We start from the raw sequence: 19,944 nt of genomic DNA, 5'->3' as shown, positions 1-19,944 counted from the left end.
GACGGCCGTAAAAGTAACCGGGGGGAGATTAACTTAATGCCCAGCCATATTTCGGCAGATGACCATCGTACGAGGGGAGAGGGGACGGAGGAGGCGGATATCGGTCGGTCTGGACAAGGGCGGCTCGGGACCTTGGGGCAGGGTGGAGGAGCGGTTAGTGGTGTTGATGCGACGGTAGGCGGGAAGGAAGACTGTGCGCCAGGGAGTTCGAGGTCGTACGGGCGTCGGGCCGCAGGGGTAATGTACGAGTACATGACCGTATCGTTCCTTTGTCATGTTTGTCGAGAGGGGTCGGGCCGATGGGTCGGGGTGATGGGTCGACGGGACGGCTTGTTCATTTGAACCTGTTTCAGAGCGCTTATTCTCTCACCACCCGCCTCCCCCCCTTCGCGCAGCAACGGGAAGTGGGCACGGGTGGTTGTCGGTTATGTAGGATACCTCAAAGAGACCACCAGGTTGCAGATGAAGAGATCCGTCCAAAGCGACTCTCGTTCCGGGTCTGGTGCAGCGGGTGGCTCGGACCAGCGGCCTCCCGCCTGCCTCAACGGTATTCCGCTTATTCGTGTTCGGTGATAAAAGTGGCCAAGTCCGCTTCCCGGATCATGAGGATCTGCCTGTTGACCAGCGACGACGTGACGCAGGTGGTCCCGTTCATGAAGGCGGACCACAGCTTCTGGACGACGTTGTCGGCGGTGGGCAGGGCCAGGTGACGCACCTCGGCGTCCTGGGGCGTGCTGGTGATTAGGAGCCGGCGGGCGGCGGGGAACATGTCGATGATGTGGAACAGCGAGCCGAAGACGACGTCGGCCTCGTACAGGCTCATGCGCAGCTCCTCGAAGGCGCAGGCGACGTGGCGCACCCGCCGCGTGTCCTCCCGCCGGAGGAAGTACACCATGGGCGAGTTGAACCCCCACTGGTCGTAGGGCTCCAGCTCGCCCAGCAGCAGCAGCGCGTCGAGGCCGAAGTTGAACCACACGCGCGGCGCCGCCGCGCGCCTCTCGGTTCCGGGCCCGGGCCCGGGGCCCGCCAGCCGGCGCGGCACCTTCCAGCCGAAGGCCGGCTCGTAGTGCCGCAGCGCGACGGCGCGCGACTCGCGGTTCACGTGCAGCAGCACGGGCGCGGCGCGCTTCCGGGCCCGCCGCGCCAGCTGCGCGCGCTTCTCGTCCTGGGAGCGCGAGTCGAAGCAGGCGGCCACGACGACGCGCGGCTGGATGAGGCATTCCCAGACCTTGAGCCGGAGCTCGGTGGGGAGGGCGGAGAAGCAGGTGAATGTGGCGCCGGGGCCGGGGCCGGGGTTGGCCCCGTCGTCGACGTCCAGGCCGTCGTGGACAACCTGGAACTCGAGCCAGAACTCAATCTTCTCTTCGTGTCGGTCGTACCATGATTTGAACATGTTTGTTTGGGCCGGAAACAGCGTATTCTGCGCGTATTTGAGGGAAAGGTTGAGGCTTGGAGGGGCCTGGTTCGTTCACCGCCCAGATGTTGTTGAAGGAATGAACCAAGCCCGTCGGGATACCATGGGAGTCGGCACAGAGCTTCTCGATTAACTATGGCCATGGGTCCCTGCTGCCCTTAACAAAGCTGGGGTAGCACCTCCCTGCATAGACAGCTCCCAAACCATCTGGAAGTTTGATGTTCATTGATGCCGCCTGCTCTTTGCCTAACAGATCCGATGGGACCTGATAAGCCGAACTCTGCAGACGGGCAGCGAGCCGGCCAGATCGGGAAAGCTCGGGATCGGCCCCGCCCTTATCTTGCACCGGAGTTACACGAGGCTGAATTGCCCGTTTGGGTCGGACCTGAACTTCCATCCTGTGAGCAACCCTAGGCAGCAGAATGCCAGGTAGGTCAGAAAATCCCAGAAAACGGTTTGGCCAACTGACATGTTCTCTGCCATGATAAGAATGCCTCTGCGGCGTGTGCTGATCAGTGCCAACGTCGCGAATGGGAGACGCGCATGTGAACCTTACCGTAACGTACCTATCCATTTAACCGCCGCAGCACCTTGTTGGTCGCGTAATGGCATAACTTCGGAGGCGCACTTCGCGACCAACTCCAGTTCATCTCCAGTTCATCGAGAAGCCGGAAGGAAATGTCAAATGTCTAGGTAGCAATCGATGTCCTACTGCCCTGCGGGTTCCGGGCCCATCTCTTGTCTGCTGTGCAAGACGGGCCCTGCCCCTGACCTCAGATTGTGGACATAATCAGTGTTATCCGTACTCGTCCATTTCCAGCGGCTTGCCCAATGTCTTTCCATTTCCATGGTATGCATCACCTTTTTGGAGGCTACTTGGCAGCTGCTACTGTGAACTGCTCCGATTCGAAGCTTGACGATGAGGCACCCAACTCTTAGAAATACAGAATAGGTACTGTACACATCAGTTACAGAATAGTGAGTGGAAATAGGCCCGCTGCACGGACCATATCCGTACATCCGTAGATCCACAGACCAACATCATCCTGGTTCCAACGACCCCGCTTACCGAAACAGGGAGTCGGCGCCAGCGGGGAAACAGCCCGCTGTGGCCACCCAACCACAGCACATCCTCTTGTCCGAAAGCCAACCCAGGCTGGTGCAAGCACGCCTTTTTTGGGCAGCCTTTCACCTAACTTAACGTTACACGGTACGCAGTGACGTCCACTTGACTGGGCAGCGTCGAAAACGTCATTGTAGTCCGCCCGTGAGACGCAGACGGGGCAGCGAGGCGTCCTTGGCCATCAACGCTGGTGCCGTGGTGGTAGGTTAGTTACATACCTCTTGCCAAAGGGAGGTCAGTTTTGGACTGGGACGAGAGTTGGTCTTCTTGTTTGAGCTATTGAGGCTTGTTCCTGGGCGAGAGCTCACTCTCAGCCGTCCCAAACCGGCAGATGACCTGTTGTCTCGTTCGTGACGCCCGGGACACGACCCACGAGAACACACGGCTGCTGACAACCTAGCAAGACCCTCTCGAGCGGATTAAGTCTCGGCCACGGGAACGGCAAACGACACGGGCCAGTCCGCGACAGGCTCTTCCGACGTTCTTCAGCCTCGCATCCTTCTACATTTATATTGACGCAACCCCCTGCACAGTACCCAGGACTACGTACGTGCTGCTGCTAGTTGCCCCTGGTTTCCTTGGTCCGGACGGCCTGCCGCTCATAGCAGTTGTTCGCCATCGACTCGCACTCAGTAGTGGAGGCCAGGAGGTAAGTACACGCACGCAGTACGTTGCATTTCTGCTCTCCCTTTTACCTAGCCCGGCAGATTGCCAAACGGGTCCATCCAGATTGAGCCCTCGGGCTTGCGGAGGAACCATCAGACAATCCACCGCGGCATGTCCCAACGTCCAATCCCGTCCTCTGTTCCCGTCCTCGTCCCCGTTCCCATCCCCGTTCCCATCCCCGTCTGCCTTCCGCTTCCCCCTGTCCGCCGCGGGTGCATGGCCTGGGTTGCGAAGTCGCTCAGTCCCACACGCACACGCGCGCGCGCACCCACATGCACATGCACACAGCAACAGAGAGAGCTGCTAGTGTACATGGCCCCTGAATGAGGGTCCCACCTGGCCTCGTTGCTGCCGTCTGTTGCTGCTTCCGTCTTCTGCTGCCTCCCGTCTCTTCCGCATCCCCGAATCTGCCCCTCCCGGCCCGCTTTATATCCCCGAGTCTGCCCCGGCCGAGGACCGGCAGGACTCTCCGTCTCCTCGACTCAAGAGCCCCCCGCCCCTCCCTTCTCTTCTCTCTGCATGTATGTGTCATAGCACTTCAAGGGGAATGCCATCCTACTGTCTCCAGGACTGTCACTACTTCTACCGCACTGCCCTGCGCGGCCTGAACATCAGCACCCGCGTCTCGCCTCTGTACGCTTGATACCGCTCGAGCCGGCTGACCAGAAATGCCTACCCAAGTCCGCATCTTCACCTCGCCGAGGTCTCTTGGCGAGACCCTCGCCATCCCGATCCAGCTGTCCCCGGCCGTCCCGCGCTCGGTGCCTGAAGTCCCCGAGATCCCCAAGTCTACGGTTGACCTGGCGTTCAGGGCACGCCAGCACGCCGCCATGTCCGGCCCTGCCGACCAGGACGACCAGCCCAAGGGGGGCGTCACATACGCCCACCAGGACAAGCTGCCGAAGCTGCCCATCCCAGATCTCGAGCTCACATGCCAGAGGTATCTGAAAGCCCTCAAGCCGCTCCAGTCGCCCAGGGAACACGCGGAGACGACCCGTGCCGTGCGCGAGTTCCTGAGGAACGAGGGGCCCGAGCTGAACGAGAAGCTGAAGAAGTACGCCGAGGCACGAACGAGCTATATCGAGCAGTTCTGTACGTCCTCCCGAACCATCTGACCCCCCAGACTCTGTTGCTGTGGCTGACACGCACGACCTTCATGTACTTTAAGGGTACGATTCGTACCTGAACTTCGACAACCCCGTCGTCCTCAACTTGAACCCCTTCTTCTTGCTCGAGGATGATCCCACGCCTGCCCGAAACAACCAGGTGACGCGCGCCGCGTCGCTGGTGGTGTCGGCACTCGAGTTTGTGCGCGCCGTCCGCAAGGAGGAGCTGCCGCCAGACACGGTCAAGGGCACGCCGCTGTGCATGTACCAGTACTCGCGCCTCTTTGGCACCGCCCGGGTGCCGACCCACGCCGGATGCCAGATCGAGCAAGACCCCGAGTCCAAGCACATCATCGTCATGTGCCACGGTCAGTTCTACTGGTTCGACGTCCTGGACGACAACTCGGACCTGATCATGACCGAGAGGGACATCGCCGTCAACCTGCAGACCATCATCGACGATGCCGCCCAGACTCCGATCCAGGAGGCCGCCAAGGGCGCTCTCGGCGTGCTGAGCACCGAGAACAGGAAGGTCTGGTCCGGACTGAGAGACGTCCTGACGAGGGAACCCGGCTCCAACAACGCCGACTGCTTGAGCATCGTCGACACGGCCCTTTTCGTCGTCTGCCTGGACTACACCGAGCCTGCGACCGCGGCGGCACTCTGCCAGAACATGCTGTGCGGCACCAGCGAGATCGAGAAGGGCGTCCAGATCGGCACCTGCACGAACCGGTGGTACGACAAACTGCAGATCATCGTCTGCAAGAACGGCAGTGCCGGCATCAACTTCGAGCACACCGGCGTGGACGGCCACACGGTGCTGCGCTTCGCCAGCGACGTCTACACCGACACCATCCTGCGCTTCGCGAGGACCATCAACGGCAAGGCCCCGACGCTGTGGGCGTCCACCAGCCCGGATCCGTCCAAGCGCGACCCGGAGAGCTTCGGCGACGTCAACACCACGCCGCACAAGCTGGAGTGGGACATGACCCCCGAGCTGAGGATCGCCGTGCGCTTTGCCGAGACGCGCCTGGCCGACCTGATCGAGCAGAACGAGTTCGAGTGCCTCGACTTTAACGCCTACGGCAAGAACTTTATCACCTCGATGGGCTTCTCGCCAGACGCTTTCATGCAGATGGCGTTTCAGGCGGCATACTACGGCCTATACGGCCGCGTCGAGTGCACCTACGAGCCGGCCATGACCAAGATGTACCTGCACGGCCGCACCGAGGCCATCCGCACCGTCTCGGAGGAGTCGGTGAACTTCGTCCAGACTTTCTGGGCCGACAACCCGGCCGAGCAGAAGGTCGAAGCCCTCCGCAAGGCCTGCGAGCGCCACGTCGCCACCACCAAGGACTGCGCCAGGGCCGAGGGGTGCGACCGCCACCTGTACGCGCTCTTCTGCCTCTGGCAGCGCATCGTCGATGAGGACGCGAGCAGCCACATCGGCAGCGACAGCCGCAGCAGCAACGGCTACTCCAGCCCCGTCGACAACCTCTCAGACCGCAGCCCTTCCCCCGTCGGCAGCCCACCCCGCGAACCAGCCTACCTCCTCGACGGCAGCAACACCACCACCACCACCACCGCCACGGCCACGGCCACAGCCATTTCCTCTACCGCGGCATCCCCGACCCGCAGCCGCGGCGACAGCCTCAACTCACGCGCCAGCCGTGAAAACCAAAACCACCACCACGCGCAGCCGCCGCTCCCGTCCATCTTCGCGGACCCGGGCTGGGACAAGCTCAACACGACGATCCTGTCGACGTCCAACTGCGGCAACCCGTCGCTGCGCCAGTTCGGCTTCGGCCCCGTCTCCGGCGACGGCTTCGGCATCGGCTACATCATCAAGGACGAGGGCATCTCCATCTGCGTGTCCTCGCGCCACCGCCAGACCCGCCGCTTCGTCGACACCCTCGACAGCTACCTGCTCGAGATCCGCCGCATCCTGCGCATCACCGCCCGCGCCGGCGCCGTCGTCAGCCGCCAGAGCCGCGCCCGCGAGATTGACGGGCTTGTGGGCAGGGCGTCTGGCAAGGGAGCCGTTGGGGTTGGGAGTGGGGCTGGCGCCGGCGGCGGAGCGGGCGGAGGAGGTGGTGGCGCGGCGCCGAGAGGGAAGATGAGGGGCCGTTTGATCACTGGCTCCGAGGGGGCTCGTAAGGACAGGGGCTTTGGCGGTGGGCCGGGGAGTACGTCGCCGACTGAGGAGAGTCTGCTGCTGAGCGAGGATGACGAGTTGGGCGGGTGTAAGTTCTTTCGTACTTGTTTTTCCTCCCCTCCTTTCCCCCCAATTCTGTCATACCCATCATACCATACCCTACCCTTCCCCCCCTTTCCCCCTTCCCCTTCTGTTCCCGCGCCATACCCTCATTTGAATTGTCAGAGTCATAGAGAGAGAGAGAGACGGAGAGAGAATCGATTGACTGACGTGCGTGGGATGCGCGACAGACGGCTTCTTCGACGCGGGCATGCTGCTGCAGGCGCTCAAGGCGCGCGGCGAGAGCCTCGACAGCGGCGAGCCGAAGCCGTCGGAGCGGGCGGCCGTGCAGGCGCGCAGGCGGGAGGTTGGCAAGAAGCTGCGGCTCATCGACTACTAGAGGTCGTAAGTAGGTCGTTTGTGGTGCTTAGGTTCCTAGTCGCATCAACAAATCAGTGAGAGGCCAGCGGGGAGGAGGGGAGGCGGGCTGATACCTTGTTGTTGGGTGGTCTGCTGTGTGGATTTTAGATGCATGTCTATCAGGCAGGTTGGTGGGAGTGTCTTGCGCTACGAGTTCGGGTGGTAGCATGCATCGCGGGTTTGGTTGGATATATATATGTAACCCCGTGTTTTCGCAGGATGTCGTTGTTTAGCGCCTGTTGAATTGTGCTTGACAGGGTATCTACTACCTACCTAAATACACACCCGCGCCCGTTGGGAATGGGGACGGATGGGTATGCCAGCAGCAGTTCAGACACATACCCGAGAGCGGATATATTGGTACGGCGCCGCAGCACTTGGCACATACTCCATATATACAAAGAATTACCGAAATCTATGTGTAGCTCGGTGGACATAATTATCCCCATGTCGGCGCCACGTTTCGGGGCCAGCATGACATCTCAACCCTCGACCACTCGACCGCAGTCAACCTCGACAACTCCGTGCCTTCCCCATCACAGACGACGGGAAAACGGGCCCCAGGGACAGCGGAAAACGCCCGAGGTGAAAGAAAGGGGGTATAATCATACGCAGAAACCCGCCGGGTGAGTGAGTGAATGCGTCATGGCAACTCAACAGCCTCTGCCCTCCCATCATCGCCACCAGAATGTTGATGCGGATGTTGATTCACGGCCGCCGCCGAACCCGCCCCCGCCCCCGCCGCCGACCCCGACTCCAGCTCCTGCATCTGCACTTGCTCAGGTTGCCCCTGCCCCTGCGCCTGAGCCTGAGCCTGAGCCTCCGGCGCAGGCGACCCCGGAACAGCCCTCACCCCGCCTCCACCGCCACCGCCCACCCCCGGAGTCGCGGCCGCAACCCCAGGCCGGTACGGCCTGTAGCCCCTGGCCGGCTGCAGGACGAGCGGCACGCCGGCCATCGCTCCCCCACCACTACCGGAATGCTGCGGCTGCAGCGGTAGCGGCGGCGGCTGCTGCGGCTCGCCGGGCATGGGCCCGAGCGCGGACGCCGGCGTGACGGGTATTGTCCCGTTGTAGCTGGACACGGGGGTCGAGATGGAGCGGCGGTCGTCGGGGGTCGCGGCGCCGCCTGGACCGCCGCCCATCCAGGTCTCGTCGCCGTGGTAGTCGACGGACTGGCGGGCGGAGTGGTTGTCGCTGCTGTAGTAGGAGGGCATCGGCAGCGGCGGCGGGGGGTGTGGTTGGTGCTGGGATTGGGGTGCGGGGCTGCCGCTCGGGGTGGTGAGCGGGCTTGGTTCCGGGTAGGCGGTGCTGCCGTGGAGGGAGGCGGCGTTGTTGTAGGAGGAAAAGGTACCGGCGCCGGCCGCGGCCGCGGCTGCGGTTGCTGCAGTCGGGTTGGCGTACATCTGGGCTGGGGTCGCAGCGGCGGAGGTGGGAGGGAATGCCGAGGCGTGGGCGGCAGCGGATTGCTGCGCGTAGGGGGCCTGGGCCGCGGGTGGGAAGGCGGGCTCGGTCATGAAGGACGAGGGAGGCGGGCCTGAGGCCGCCTCGCTCATCTTCCTACGCTGGCGGAGGCAGAAAGCGCTGACGCCGATCAGTGCGATGAGAGCAACGCCGCCGACGATGCCACCGACAATGGCGCCAGTGCGCGCGGCTGGCGCGGGCGAAGTCACGGCGCTGGTGGAAGCCGTGGCTGCACTGGCAGCAGCAGTGTCCGTTGGCGAGGAAGTGGTGGTGGTGGGAGCGTCAGAGCTGGACGACGGGCCGCCGGAGGAGGTCGACTTGGAAGTCGATGACGACTTGGAGGTCGAAGTGGAGGACGATGAATGGCTCGACGTGCTTGAATGGCTTGACGTGCTTGAAGTGCTCGTCGTAGACGTGGAAGTGGAGGTGACCTTGACAGTCGACATGCGCCTCGATTTGTCATCGCTGTTGGTCGTCTGTGCTTTCAACACAGGCGCCTTCTTAGAGCTGCAGAAGTAGTCGCGAACTCCGCCAGGGTATGACACAGTGTGCAGTACCTGGCCGCGCCGGTGCTGCGTTGCGCGGGTCAGCGACGAGCGGCCAGCTTCATCGAGGATCGCGGCCGGACTGAACTTACCACTTCAGCGTCATGTCGTTGGCCTGGCAGGCGTCGTCACAGTCGTCCATCTCGCTGCTGTCGACACAGGACACGCGGAAGTCGCACTGGCCAGCGCTGCAGCAGCCGGCAGCGCCGGGGACCTTGCCCGAGGTCGGGATGAAGACACATTGCACGCCATCGCCAGCACAGGCTACAGCGGATTCTACCAGCAGTGTGAGCAACCTGTCCGGTTGTGGCAGGCCGAGCAAGACATGAAGGAGTAGGGTCGTCAGAGGCACATACTGGGGTTGCCATTGACAAAGCCGCAGGTGTTGTCCGGGGCCACGAGGTAGGTCGACGCAAGGCCGTTCTGGCGTCGAAGCAGCGCGTGGAGGTCGGGCCCTGGTGTCGGCTTGGGGGACCACCCGTTCTCCGGAAGGGCGTTGAAGGCGTCTGTCGGCCGCGGGCCCTGGAAGGCCAGCGCCTGGACCTGGACGGACACGGCAGCACAGAGGGCCGCGCCGGAGAGCAAGCGGAGGCCCATGAGATGGCTCAGGCTCGGCAGGGCGGGCCTGCAAGGTCACTGACCTGCCGAGGAGATCGAACTGCGAAAACGAAAGGAATGAGTGTGAGTGTGAAAATGAGCGTGAATGGATCAAGGACGTCGTGTCACGGCATGCTCCCCTCCATAACGAGCGTTAACTACATTAACATCACAGAGCCGCAAAGGAAAGGAGGAAAACATCTTTCCCCCACCACGAACCCCGTTGACAGGTTCCCGGTAACGTTAATAATAAAATTGTTCCTCGGCGGGCGCGGGAGAGCGCGCGGGAGAGCGCGGCCAATCCGCCCGTTTGCTTACTTGCTGAATCCGCCCTGCATGTGCAATTCCACATCGCCTGGTCCCTGGGCGGACCGGGGGTTGACACATTGGCTGCAGTTCTAGCAGGCCAGCGTAGCCCTATTTGAGCCTGGCGCGAGCTGCCGTGCAGGAAGCCTCAGGGGTGCAGACCAGAAGCGCGGAGATGAACAGGGGGGGGTAGACCGGGGTTTCGCGGTGGTGCTGACCCGAGGGTGCCTGCAATGCGCCGAGAGCGCGGGAAATTCTGAACTGATCGGATCAGGGTCCCGCGGAAATCCCCGTCCAAGGAACACAAAAGCGGCAGCCTGGTGCCTGGATGGCCGGTGATGCACTAGGACCCCTGCTCCGATCCTCGAGTTTAATTGACTGACAGGTGAAGGGACGGGCCCCACGAGGTTAAAATTGGCGCCCTCTGATTTGCAGCCGACGGCGAACACGACTGTTGACGATTCGTAGCGATCTCAGTGAGGTTGCAGGCTGCAGTCAGTGCAGTTTGCGGAGGACCTCCAAAAGGAAACGCGAGGTCAGCCTGTGATCCGCGGCAGGCCTCCGACGGAGTCAACACCAACACAGCATCAGGAAATACAGACCAACCGGGGCAGGAAGAAGAAACGAAAAGAGCAGAGTCAAACAAAAAACAAACAAAACACCGTTGACAGGCAATGCCCATGACCCTAACCCATGACCCATGACCGATGACCGATCTCCTGAGCGTGCTCCCGCACTTTCCAGTCGGGCAGTTCGCGCGCCTGATCCCGGCGCTCGAGAAGCATGGGATCTCTACCAGCGACCTCTTGACCCTTGAGGCAGCCGATATTGGGAAGCGCACCCACCTGCCCTTACTCGACGTCAGGCGGCTGAGCGGCGCCGTTCTCGATGCGCTCCATGCCGACCTCGGGGTCGCGACCCCGGCTCCTGGCGCACGTTCCCAGCAGCAGCGGGCCAAGTCCGCGTCCGAGTCCGAAGCGGGTCCCGAGTCGGATGACCCGGCGGGCCACGGCGACCGGGCCGCTCCGGAGCACGCGGAGGCACCAGGGGCGGCCAGCGCCGGCTCCACTAGCAGCACAAGCAGCACCAGCGCCTTGAAGAACACAGCCGCCTCTCTCGCCGCCCAGTGGCAGACCATCAGCACCCTGGATCCCGAGCTCGACCGCGCGCTGGGCGGCGGCATCCCCGCGGGCTATGTGACCGAGATCACGGGCGAGTCCGGCGCCGGCAAGACCCAGTTCCTCCTGACGCTGCTGCTGTCGGTCCAGCTCCCGCCGCCGCACGGCCTGGGCCGCCCGGCGCTCTACATCAGCACCGAGGCCCCGCTCTCCACTCGCCGGCTCGCCCAGATGCTGTCCGCCAACCCGCTGTTCCAGCGCCTGCCCGCCGCCGCGCGCCCCTCGCTCGACAACATCATCAGCACCGCCACGCCCGACCTCGAGAGCCAGGACCACATCCTGACCTTCCAGGTGCCCGTCGAGGTCGAGCGCCGCGGCATCGGCCTGGTGGTCATCGACTCGGTGGCCGCCAACTACCGCGCCGAGTTCGAGCGGTCCGCCCAGCACGGCTCCAACATGGGCGCGCGCACCGCCGAGCTCGTCAAGCTGGGCATGCACCTGCGCGGCCTCGCCCAGCGCCACAACCTGGCCGTCGTGGTATCCAACCAGGTGGCCGACCGCTTCAGCAGCAACGACGCCACGACCACCACGACCACCGCCAATCTCCGAACCCCCAGTTCCTCCCTCCACCACCACCACCACCGCTATCTGCGCCCGCCACTGCCGCCGCAGCGCGCAACCCAAGAATCCCCGCTCGCCACCCGCAGCCGCCTCACGAACCCGGGTCCCCAACAACAACTCCCCTCATCCTCCCTCCCCGCCCCCAGTTCTCCACAAGAAGACCCTCCTCCACCACCACCACCAGCGCTTTTAGTCCCCCCACCAGACGACGACCCCTCTCAGACCGCCCCCCACCCCTCCCACCCAGCCCTCCTCCTCGACCACCAACAACGCTGGTTCACAGGCTGGGGCGACGACCCCTCCCTCTCTCCCTCGTCCCCTTCCTACTCCATCGGGGTGCCACCAGCGCTGAAGACGCCCTCGCTCGGCCTGGTGTGGACGACACAGCTTGCGGTGCGCATCGCGCTGCTCAGGACCGCGGCAGGGGCAGGGGCGGGGTTGGGGTTGAGAAGGCGGCGGTGGATGAAGGTTGTGTTTGCGGCGCATGCGCGGGCGAGTGGTGTCGGCTGCTTGGCGAGGGCGGAGGAGGAGGAGGAGGATCGGACGGCGGAGGACTGCGCTCACGGAGAGGGAGCCGGTGAAGGAGAGGGTGTGGGTGTGGGTGTGGATAGTAGGGCAGGGCCTGTTGAGTTTGAGGTTTGGATGGGCGGGGTGAGGGCTGTTGGTGCCCGGGACGAGGATGAGCGGGGCGGAGGAGGATGAATTGAGAATGGAAGAAAGGGGATGGAGGAGGACTAATGGGTAAAGGGGATAGAACGGGATGGTAGGAGAATGTAGTAGCGGAGAGAGGGGTTTGGAGGTATTCGGATCGTGATGATGATGTACATACCATACCGATGTTGGATGGGTCATGGCGGTATTGATTACTACTCTATAGAGGAGGCTTGTTACGGTGGATATCCAAGGGAAGTGGAATAAACAAATTTGAAGGACTGAACGTGATGCACACCGCCACGATAAAGCATTCTTTAGAGAGACCGTGAAAACAGACTGTCTGTCGAGCAACACTACTCGATAAACTAGAGCCGCCCAAAACCCCCATCTTTCGGCGCCATGCTAAACCCCGGCTATGCCAAAATGCAGCACTAATATCGAACATACAATCGAAGCGCTACTTAGAAAATCCCAACCCACCAGCGCCTCCCAATGCGACAAACGCCATGTACTCTCTATCCCGTCTATATCCTTTTGTCTCTCTCCCCCACCTACGCAGGGTGCGGGAACTGGTCCTCCAGCTCGATCCTCACGCCGACGTTCATGCTGATCAGCTCCTGCACCAGCAGCTTCGCGGCGTAGGGCATGGTCATCTGGGTCACCTGGCTCGTGCTCTTGCACGTCTGGCAGTAGCCCTTGTAGCCCAGCAGGCCGCACCACTCGCAGATGTCGACGCGGGTGGCGTCGGAGCTGTACATCAGCCGCTCCAGCAGCAGCTGGGAGGCGCCGTAGGCGATCAGGCAGTCGCGCTCCATCTCGCCCAGGCGCAGGCCGCCGTCGCGCGACCGGCCCTCGGTCGGCTGCCGCGTGAGGATGGCGCGCGGGCCGCTCGAGCGCGAGTGCATCTTGTCCTGCACCATGTGCTTGAGGCGCTGGTAGTAGATCGGCCCGTTGAACAGGTACGCCTCGTGCGGGTCGCCCGTGATGCCCGACGTGAAGTAGTCCTTGCCCTCCCACGAGAAGCCGTGCTCGACCAGGACCCTGCCCATCTCCTCGACCGGATGCGAGCGGAAGGCGTCGCCGAAGCCGTAGTCGCGCCGCCCCGCCACCACCGCCGCCTTGCCCGTCAGGCACTCGAACAGCTTGCCGACCGTCATGCGCGACGGGAAGCCGTGCGGGTTCATGATGATGTCCGGCACGACGCCCGAGTCGGAGAAGGGCATGTCTTCCTGGTCGACGATGATGCCCACAACGCCCTTCTGCCCGTGGCGCGACGAGAACTTGTCGCCGAGCTCCGGTCTGCGCGTTTGCCGGGTCTGCACCTTGATGATGGCCGTGTCCTTTTCCGTGTTCGACACCATGACCTTGTCGATGTAGGCCGGGTCGGGGGTGCGGTAGTTGACCGGAGCCGGGCGGAAGTCGTCAGACCCTCGGTCACTCCCTATGCCGGTCGACGTCTGGTCGATGGGCGTCTCCTTCATGATCATCGTCTCTCCGGAGTGCACCCGATAGCCCACAATGGCAAGCCCGTCCTTGTCGAGGCAGGCATGTTTCGCGATCGTCCGTCCCTCTTCGTCCTTCTGGATACCTCCCAACCGGTCCTTCCGCCCGTTCGGGTACTGCAGTAGCTCCGCCGCGTACTTGCGGAACACCTGGCAGCGCCCGAAGCCCCTGTCGCAGGACGCCTTGTTCAGCACGAGCGCGTCTTCAATGTCGTAGCCCGAGTACGACATGACCACGACCGTGGCGTTCTGCCCGGCCGGGAGCTTGTCGTAATGGATGAGCTGGATCGTCTTGGTGATGACCATGGGCCGCTGGGGGTAGACGAGTGTGTAGAGGAGTGTGTCGATGCGGTTGAACTGGTTGTACGCGATGGCTCCAATGGCTTGCTTACCCATGGCGCACTGATATGTGTTGCGGGGGGATTGGTTGTGGTGGGGGAAGGGGATGAGACCGGCGACCGCGCCGAGGATGGTAAACGGCTCGATTTCCAGGTGGGTGGTCGATTGGTTGATGTCGTCCTCGCTGATGGCAATCAGCGCATCGTTTTCTTCGTTGACGTCGAGGTACTCTATGACGCCGCGCTTCAGGAAATCCTCAAACGTCGCCTTCCCGAGCTGGAGCAGCCTCAAGTGCTCAGGCTTGAGCTTCGACTTCCCGTCCTTGACGATGATGTAGGGCCGGCAGATACGGCCTTCGTCGGTGGCGATGTGGATTGCCGAGAAATGCTCGTTGATGTGGATGCTGACGAAGGGTGAGATGTGGCCGCGGCGACGCATGGTCTTGAACCGCGCCGCGAACTGCTTCGGGTGCCGCGTCAGGGCAAAAGGCGTGCCGTTCAGATGGATGATATAAGTTCCAGGCTTGTGCATCTCGGTTCCGGTGAACATTCGGATCGGTTGGACACCCTCTATGAGGCCGAAGATCCAATTCCTCACCGGTTGCTCCTCAGCGTTTGTGGTGATGTGGGTCATGAGCGCCAAGTTCTTGACTAGACCGCAGGCTTCACCCTCCGGCGTGTCTGATGGGCAGAGCATGCCCCATTGGGACGGCTGGAGGGCTCTGGGGCCGCTCACCTTCCTAGTCTTTTCGAACTGGCTGCTGATTCGCGTCATCATACCAACCACGGCAATGTAGCTCAGCCGGCTCAGGACGTGCGTGACGCCGGCTCGGTTCATGTTGAAGCGCTTCACGTTCCAATTCCCGCTCTGAATGGCCCGGTTCAGCCCTTGGGTGATGCTCTGGCCCTGCGTACTGATGGGCCCGACGGGGTCGTACGCCGAGGTCCGGTTGGGCTTCTTGAAGAAATATTCCATGTTGCCCTTCAGACTCGCGACGAACATCTTGAATAAGTCTTCGAAGAGCAGGGAGAGCAGTTGGCCGGCCAGCTCCAGCCTCTTGTTGCCGACGAAGTCACGGTCATCGACGAGTTTCGGATTATGGGCTGCCATCAGGACACGGCGGACCATCATGGCGATGTAGATGGCCTTCGGGTAGAAATCGAGGTCTTCGATGGTCACATGGGCGATGATGATGTTTGCCAAGGCGTCCAGCCCTTCCTCAACAGGACTACGGCGCGGCGCCGTACCGGGCCGCCCCTTCTTGGGGCCTCCCATCTTGACCCTGACGCCAATGTACTCCAATGCCTGCTGCTGGGTATACACGCCAGCCTTCGTCGCCTCGTCGAAGTTGATGAGGAAGTCGTCCTGGTACCTCGCGTCTCCGCCTGCCACCAGCTCCATGATTTCGTAGTCGGAGAGACCTCCAAGCGCCTTGAGGACGATGACGATCGGAATGGGTTCGACGAGCACGTTGTGGTTGAGGGCTATCCGGTCTTTTTTGAGGATGACGTACGTCTTGGACTTGCGCTCGTGTGTGGAGCTCGTCACCGACGCCGACACGCCCCCTTTGTCGTCGGCCTCGACGATGACGCGGTTCTTGCTGAGCTGCTCCTGAATAAGAATGACCTTCTCGGTTCCGTTGATGATGAAGTAGCCACCGGGGTCCAGGGGGCACTCGTTCATGATCTCCATTTGAGCGTTGGTGGCGCCGCTGAGGCAACACTTGGCGCTCTTCAGCATGACGGGGATGCGACAGAGCGGGATGTCTCTCCGGATGATCTTTTTCCGGTCGCGCGAGTAAGCGATGTCGACGACGACGGGCGCGGCATAGGTCATGTCGCGGAGGCGGCATTCCATGGGGGTGACCTCGCCGCGAGCCTGGAAGTCGCTGTAGTCATTGCGGGTCGGCGTTCCAACGCGGATGTCGGTGAACTCGAGCCAAAAGTCTTTCTCTTGGTCGCTTCGGATGGAGCGGTTCGCCTTGACAATGTCCTTGATTTCATGTTCGATAAAGAAATTGTACGAGTCGATGTGCTGCTTGACGAGGCCTGGCGATCACAGAGGCGCGCGCCATGTTAGCAACCTGGAATCATCTGGGATGAATGAGAGCGGCACCGCGGCGGTTGGATGTTGACCCACCCTTGACTTTGAGGAATGCCGGCAGCAGCTGGTACTTGTCCTCCTTGGTTGATATTGGGTCCGTGAGCTTCTTGCCGTTGTAGAACGGCTCCAGCAGGGCCTCAAAGCCGTCGTCGAGAGCGGCCATGGTGGCGTCGTCTTGGTGGTGTGTGTTGACGGACGGCCGCGTGCTGGTTGTTGCAGGTTGTGAGCTGCTGCTTACCCAAACCAGCCAGTTCTTTTTTTTGCCCCGCGGTCCAGGGACCGTTCCTTATCGCGATAAGGCTTGCCCCTGCGGAGAGCCCCGCGGGGTTGGCGACGACGGGCAGCTACCGCCAAAATTTACGGTCCACTTCACCTTGCCAGTGCCTCGAGCATCTCTCTGACTAAAATGGTCCTCCTGACATGGTCACTTACACGGCTAATGTCTTCATCACGGCACGCAACAACAAAGGCTCCTGGTTAGATTCTTCAAGGGGCTGGAGCTGGTTGGGACAGAAGCTGAAGCTCGCAGTCCTGTGGGCAGCCGTCTCCGGCTGCTACGGAGAACGGAGATATTGGCAGTTAACGTTAACGCCAACTGCCAGTTAGACACACGTGCCCCAGTTGCTTCTTCGCCGTAGAGGACATCAAACTGGCGTGCTGGCTACTGGCAATTGAAAATGCGCCCTCGTGTACAGTTCCCAGAAGGATAGCCTCCAGGGCTGGCAATGGGAAGTAAGATATTCACAATCCTGGAGGAGGGACGGATAACTAATCCGTAGTTCCCTTACAGTAGCTACCCCGCCTGGTTGTCGATCTCGATGCAGGGAGTGCTGCGCGGGTTGGCCCCTCATCGGGTTCTCGAAAACGCTGGGGAATCTAAATTTTTCCGCAAGAGAAGATCTGTCATCCATTTTTGAGCTTCACAACCTCCGCACACATGCAGTGGGTTGTTGAGTCATTCTTGAGGGTTGAGCGTCGTACCGAGGACCCACCAAGCAATGTGACAATTTCGAGTCTACGGAATACACTCCCTTATGAAGTGGCTTCCCCGCCGCTAACCTTAGTTTGCACTCACCCTTTCCAACTCCGGAGGATTCCCCTCAAGCGCCCCGGTTCTTCGTCTTCTGCTTCTTCTTCTTTCTCTTTCTCTTCCTCTTGTTGTCCTTCACTCTACTCTTGTCTTTTCCGGGTTTCTCTTGTTTCAGAGTCCCCCTGAGAGGGAGCGTCTCGAGAGTGGGATGGATCCGGCCCTGAAAGCTGGACTCACCGACTTTTAGACTGCTGCACCTGCAGGTCAATGTGGGGTTGGAGTTTGAGGCTGACATTCTGGTAACCCCTCCATCTGACAACTCACACGCCCAGAACTCCTGGGCAATCAAGTCCCATAGAATGGCAAAAGCGGCAATGTCAAAATCGCCACCCCGCATATTGATTCCTCCCGACGTAGTTCAGATACTGTTCGATGATCTCGGCCTTCAGCGAGTTAAAATCCGTTGGAGAACGTTTACCCCCAGCAAGAGCCTGTTGAATCAGCCGCCACCACTCAAGAATCACCCCGAGATCGACGGGGTGGTCTGTGATACCCCTCTGTGCACGCGTGTTTCGCCGGGCCGTAGCGGGGCTGCAGGGGTCTGTCTGTCACAGACCGGACACACAACAACTCCCTAGGAAGTTACACAGTAGAGACTTGCGTTGGTTGTGTGAACTTTGTATGGTGCGAGAAAAGGAAGAAGAGCTTTACGTTAAACATTGTGCTGAGGTTCCAATAGGTACCTCCAATTGGCCGCCGAGTTCGTCAATTCGTCGGTCGTTTCGAAGGCCAGTGCAAGTTGGGGGTTTCTCGCCTTGCGCATCGCGTGCAAGCAAGGATGAGAACTCCACATCCGAAAACCCCTGGTCAAAGAGGGGTTGCGGCCCGATGAGATGACGAGCAGGCAATCCCTTCGCGGATGCCGCAAGTGGTGAGTGATTGCTTTTCGAGTCTTGAGCAGCGTGCTTCTGCTGGGACTCAAGGAGAGCGTCCCAGGCCAAGAAGCTGCCGGGATGCAGCCAGTCGGGCCGTGTGCATGCCGATCCGGAGCTGTCTGCTGCCCAAGTGTTTGATAGACAGAGAGATTCCCATCGATGCAGTTTCGCTGTGTGGAAAGGAAAACCCGGTTAAATGCTCGCCGAGCTCCGTCGGTAGGCGATTTCATCGTTCGTGGATCATCGGTTCTCGGCTCCGTTTCCCTACGCAGTACACAGAGCGCACCCACCACACGGAAGGTAGCAATTCGGCTGTTAACTATCCATAAAGTGGTTCGAAATCCCAGACAGCGTCCGCGGCGTCGCCAACTGTCTGTCCTTCCTCCTGCGGCGAGCTCGGAGCTGAGTTGGCCACACAGATGATGAGTGCGAAGGAATGCAGAAGTCCTTAAAAAGCGTTGAGTCGGGGGGCTCCTACCTGTCGGCCGTCTCCCAAGACGGAAGCTGCTCAAAGGCGGCGGTGGTGGAGATGCTCCTGTCCCGCACTGGCCTTCTTGCCCCTGGACTGCTGTGGGAAGGCTGCGTTCCCGGGCATGCCAGCTTATGGACTAACCTTGTTTGCCTCAGCACGGAATCCTCAGGTGAAGACGAGGTCGGGAGGAGATCACTGAGCAGTAGCTATACTGCGCAGGCAGCCGATCCCCACGGATAAGTTCTCCGGTTATATAAAGGCAAGGGGAAAGGTTCTCTCCATCGAAAGGTCGGATGAGGAAACGTGCAACACCCTTCATCTCTTCATTACTCCGTATGTATGTACGGATACCTGGTGTGAGACTGCGCATTCCGCCAGCCGCCGGCGGCAACCATGGGAAGGCGGCCAGTCACAATGCGGCACCCGACATGGGATTGGGATGCATACATACGCATAGGCCGGGATTGAGCCTGGGGAAGAAGGACTTGGCTGTCCTACCGCAGCCGTTACACAGCAGCGGTATTCTGGCAGGTGAAGCGGTGGACAGAATTGGGGAGGGGGAGGGGAGAATCGGGCTTGTCCTGCAACCCGTCTGTCGGCGTCACAGTTACAACCAGGTTGCGCTTCGGGGCTCTGCCGCCCTGCCGTCTTCGTACACCGCCGCTTCCCCTGATCACCTGCTTTGAGTACAGGGCTTCGTTGCCCTCTCGCGGCGCGATACACGAATCGACACCTGTCGAAACGGCCATGGGAATATGTGTCGAATAGGCTGACTCTCGTGGCGGAAGAAGCGACCTGCCGAGCTCGTACCTCACGTTAATTACCCCCAGCATTCACGTAGCTAAGGGAAAAGGAACTCCCATTAGCGAGTCGGGTCTGAAAGTCTTAGTTCCTGCAGCCAGTTCCGCGATCAGCGCGGGTGGCATGCGCACCTCTTATACTCGGGAGTTGAGGTGTAATTGGAGGTTGTAGTATAATGTAGGTAGGTGTTGGCGTGCCCGGGTCAGGGCAGGCCGTTTAGGGGTCAAAAGAGTTCCCCAGCTCACCCGTGACTGTGGGTTTGGGCAGCAAAAGTTGAGGGTGCAGGAGAGCCTAAACGGTCCGCTTTCCCCATTGCACCGCTTCCCCGCGCTCTTCCCTCGTCTTCGGTTGTGCCTTTGCCCATGAGCCGCCGGAGGCGCCGAGATCTGCGCAGCAAGGTTCTAGGCTCGGGTTGTTTTTTGAGGGTGAGTGTTGTGGTCGGGTCCGTCCAATGTTTCATGTACCTAGCGCAGAACCTGGAAGGGCTCCCGTCCCCTTCCGTGCGGCAGGGGAAGGAGCGAGAGGGTGGGGGAGT

The 19,944-nt window shown here is 61.2% G+C and overlaps 7 protein-coding genes across 7 annotated transcripts; 3 read left to right on the top strand and 4 right to left on the bottom strand.

Annotated features, from left to right (window-relative positions):
* Positions 1-405: 405 nt before the first annotated feature.
* THITE_2123831 (uncharacterized protein) lies at positions 406-1,687 on the bottom strand. The gene has a single exon (XM_003657746.1). It carries the CDS (start codon positions 1,391-1,393, stop codon positions 557-559), a length of 837 nt encoding a protein of 278 aa, XP_003657794.1. The 5' UTR covers positions 1,394-1,687; the 3' UTR covers positions 406-556.
* Positions 1,688-3,701: 2,014 nt separating this feature from the next.
* Positions 3,702-7,063, top strand: THITE_2123828 (uncharacterized protein). The gene is made up of 3 exons (XM_003657745.1): positions 3,702-4,295; positions 4,372-6,552; positions 6,755-7,063. The coding sequence occupies exons 1-3, from the start codon at positions 3,872-3,874 to the stop codon at positions 6,901-6,903; spliced, it is 2,754 nt and encodes a 917-aa protein (XP_003657793.1). The 5' UTR covers positions 3,702-3,871; the 3' UTR covers positions 6,904-7,063.
* Positions 7,064-7,628, top strand: THITE_2123827 (uncharacterized protein). The gene has a single exon (XM_003657744.1). It carries the CDS (start codon positions 7,371-7,373, stop codon positions 7,551-7,553), a length of 183 nt encoding a protein of 60 aa, XP_003657792.1. The 5' UTR covers positions 7,064-7,370; the 3' UTR covers positions 7,554-7,628.
* A 1,618-nt stretch (positions 7,629-9,246) lies between these two features.
* THITE_2123826 (uncharacterized protein) lies at positions 9,247-9,757 on the bottom strand. Its single transcript, XM_003657743.1, has one exon. The coding sequence runs from the start codon at positions 9,526-9,528 to the stop codon at positions 9,274-9,276; it is 255 nt and encodes an 84-aa protein (XP_003657791.1). The 5' UTR covers positions 9,529-9,757; the 3' UTR covers positions 9,247-9,273.
* A 784-nt stretch (positions 9,758-10,541) lies between these two features.
* On the top strand, positions 10,542-12,275 carry THITE_116745 (uncharacterized protein; the record flags this gene model as incomplete). The annotated part of the gene is made up of 2 exons (XM_003657742.1): positions 10,542-10,960; positions 11,720-12,275. The coding sequence occupies 2 exons, from the start codon at positions 10,542-10,544 to the stop codon at positions 12,273-12,275; spliced, it is 975 nt and encodes a 324-aa protein (XP_003657790.1).
* A 251-nt stretch (positions 12,276-12,526) lies between these two features.
* THITE_2123824 (uncharacterized protein) lies at positions 12,527-16,149 on the bottom strand. The gene has a single exon (XM_003657741.1). It carries the CDS (start codon positions 15,923-15,925, stop codon positions 12,779-12,781), a length of 3,147 nt encoding a protein of 1,048 aa, XP_003657789.1. The 5' UTR covers positions 15,926-16,149; the 3' UTR covers positions 12,527-12,778.
* Position 16,150: 1 nt separating this feature from the next.
* THITE_2123823 (uncharacterized protein) lies at positions 16,151-16,383 on the bottom strand. The gene has a single exon (XM_003657740.1). It carries the CDS (start codon positions 16,332-16,334, stop codon positions 16,158-16,160), a length of 177 nt encoding a protein of 58 aa, XP_003657788.1. The 5' UTR covers positions 16,335-16,383; the 3' UTR covers positions 16,151-16,157.
* Between the last annotated feature and the right edge of the window lie 3,561 nt (positions 16,384-19,944).

This window comes from Thermothielavioides terrestris, chromosome 6, assembly GCF_000226115.1.
Source record: "Thermothielavioides terrestris NRRL 8126 chromosome 6, complete sequence".
NCBI lineage: Eukaryota > Fungi > Ascomycota > Sordariomycetes > Sordariales > Chaetomiaceae > Thermothielavioides > Thermothielavioides terrestris.
Note: the sequence above shows the minus strand (reverse complement) of the source record. Positions and strands in the feature narration are given on the sequence as shown.

What these genes read in the sequence shown, in the direction of transcription:
- THITE_2123831 (XM_003657746.1), bottom strand. Translation starts at nt 1,393, where the DNA reads ATGTTCAAATCATGGTACGACCGACACGAAGAGAAGATTGAGTTCTGG.
- THITE_2123828 (XM_003657745.1), top strand. Translation starts at nt 3,872, where the DNA reads ATGCCTACCCAAGTCCGCATCTTCACCTCGCCGAGGTCTCTTGGCGAG. An exon ending in GAGCTATATCGAGCAGTTCT is followed by an intron (nt 4,296 to 4,371) that starts GTACGTCCTCCC and finishes ATGTACTTTAAG; the next exon opens with GGTACGATTCGTACCTGAAC. An exon ending in GGATGACGAGTTGGGCGGGT is followed by an intron (nt 6,553 to 6,754) that starts GTAAGTTCTTTC and finishes GATGCGCGACAG; the next exon opens with ACGGCTTCTTCGACGCGGGC.
- THITE_2123827 (XM_003657744.1), top strand. Translation starts at nt 7,371, where the DNA reads ATGTCGGCGCCACGTTTCGGGGCCAGCATGACATCTCAACCCTCGACC.
- THITE_2123826 (XM_003657743.1), bottom strand. Translation starts at nt 9,528, where the DNA reads ATGGGCCTCCGCTTGCTCTCCGGCGCGGCCCTCTGTGCTGCCGTGTCC.
- THITE_2123824 (XM_003657741.1), bottom strand. Translation starts at nt 15,925, where the DNA reads ATGGAATGCCGCCTCCGCGACATGACCTATGCCGCGCCCGTCGTCGTC.
- THITE_2123823 (XM_003657740.1), bottom strand. Translation starts at nt 16,334, where the DNA reads ATGGCCGCTCTCGACGACGGCTTTGAGGCCCTGCTGGAGCCGTTCTAC.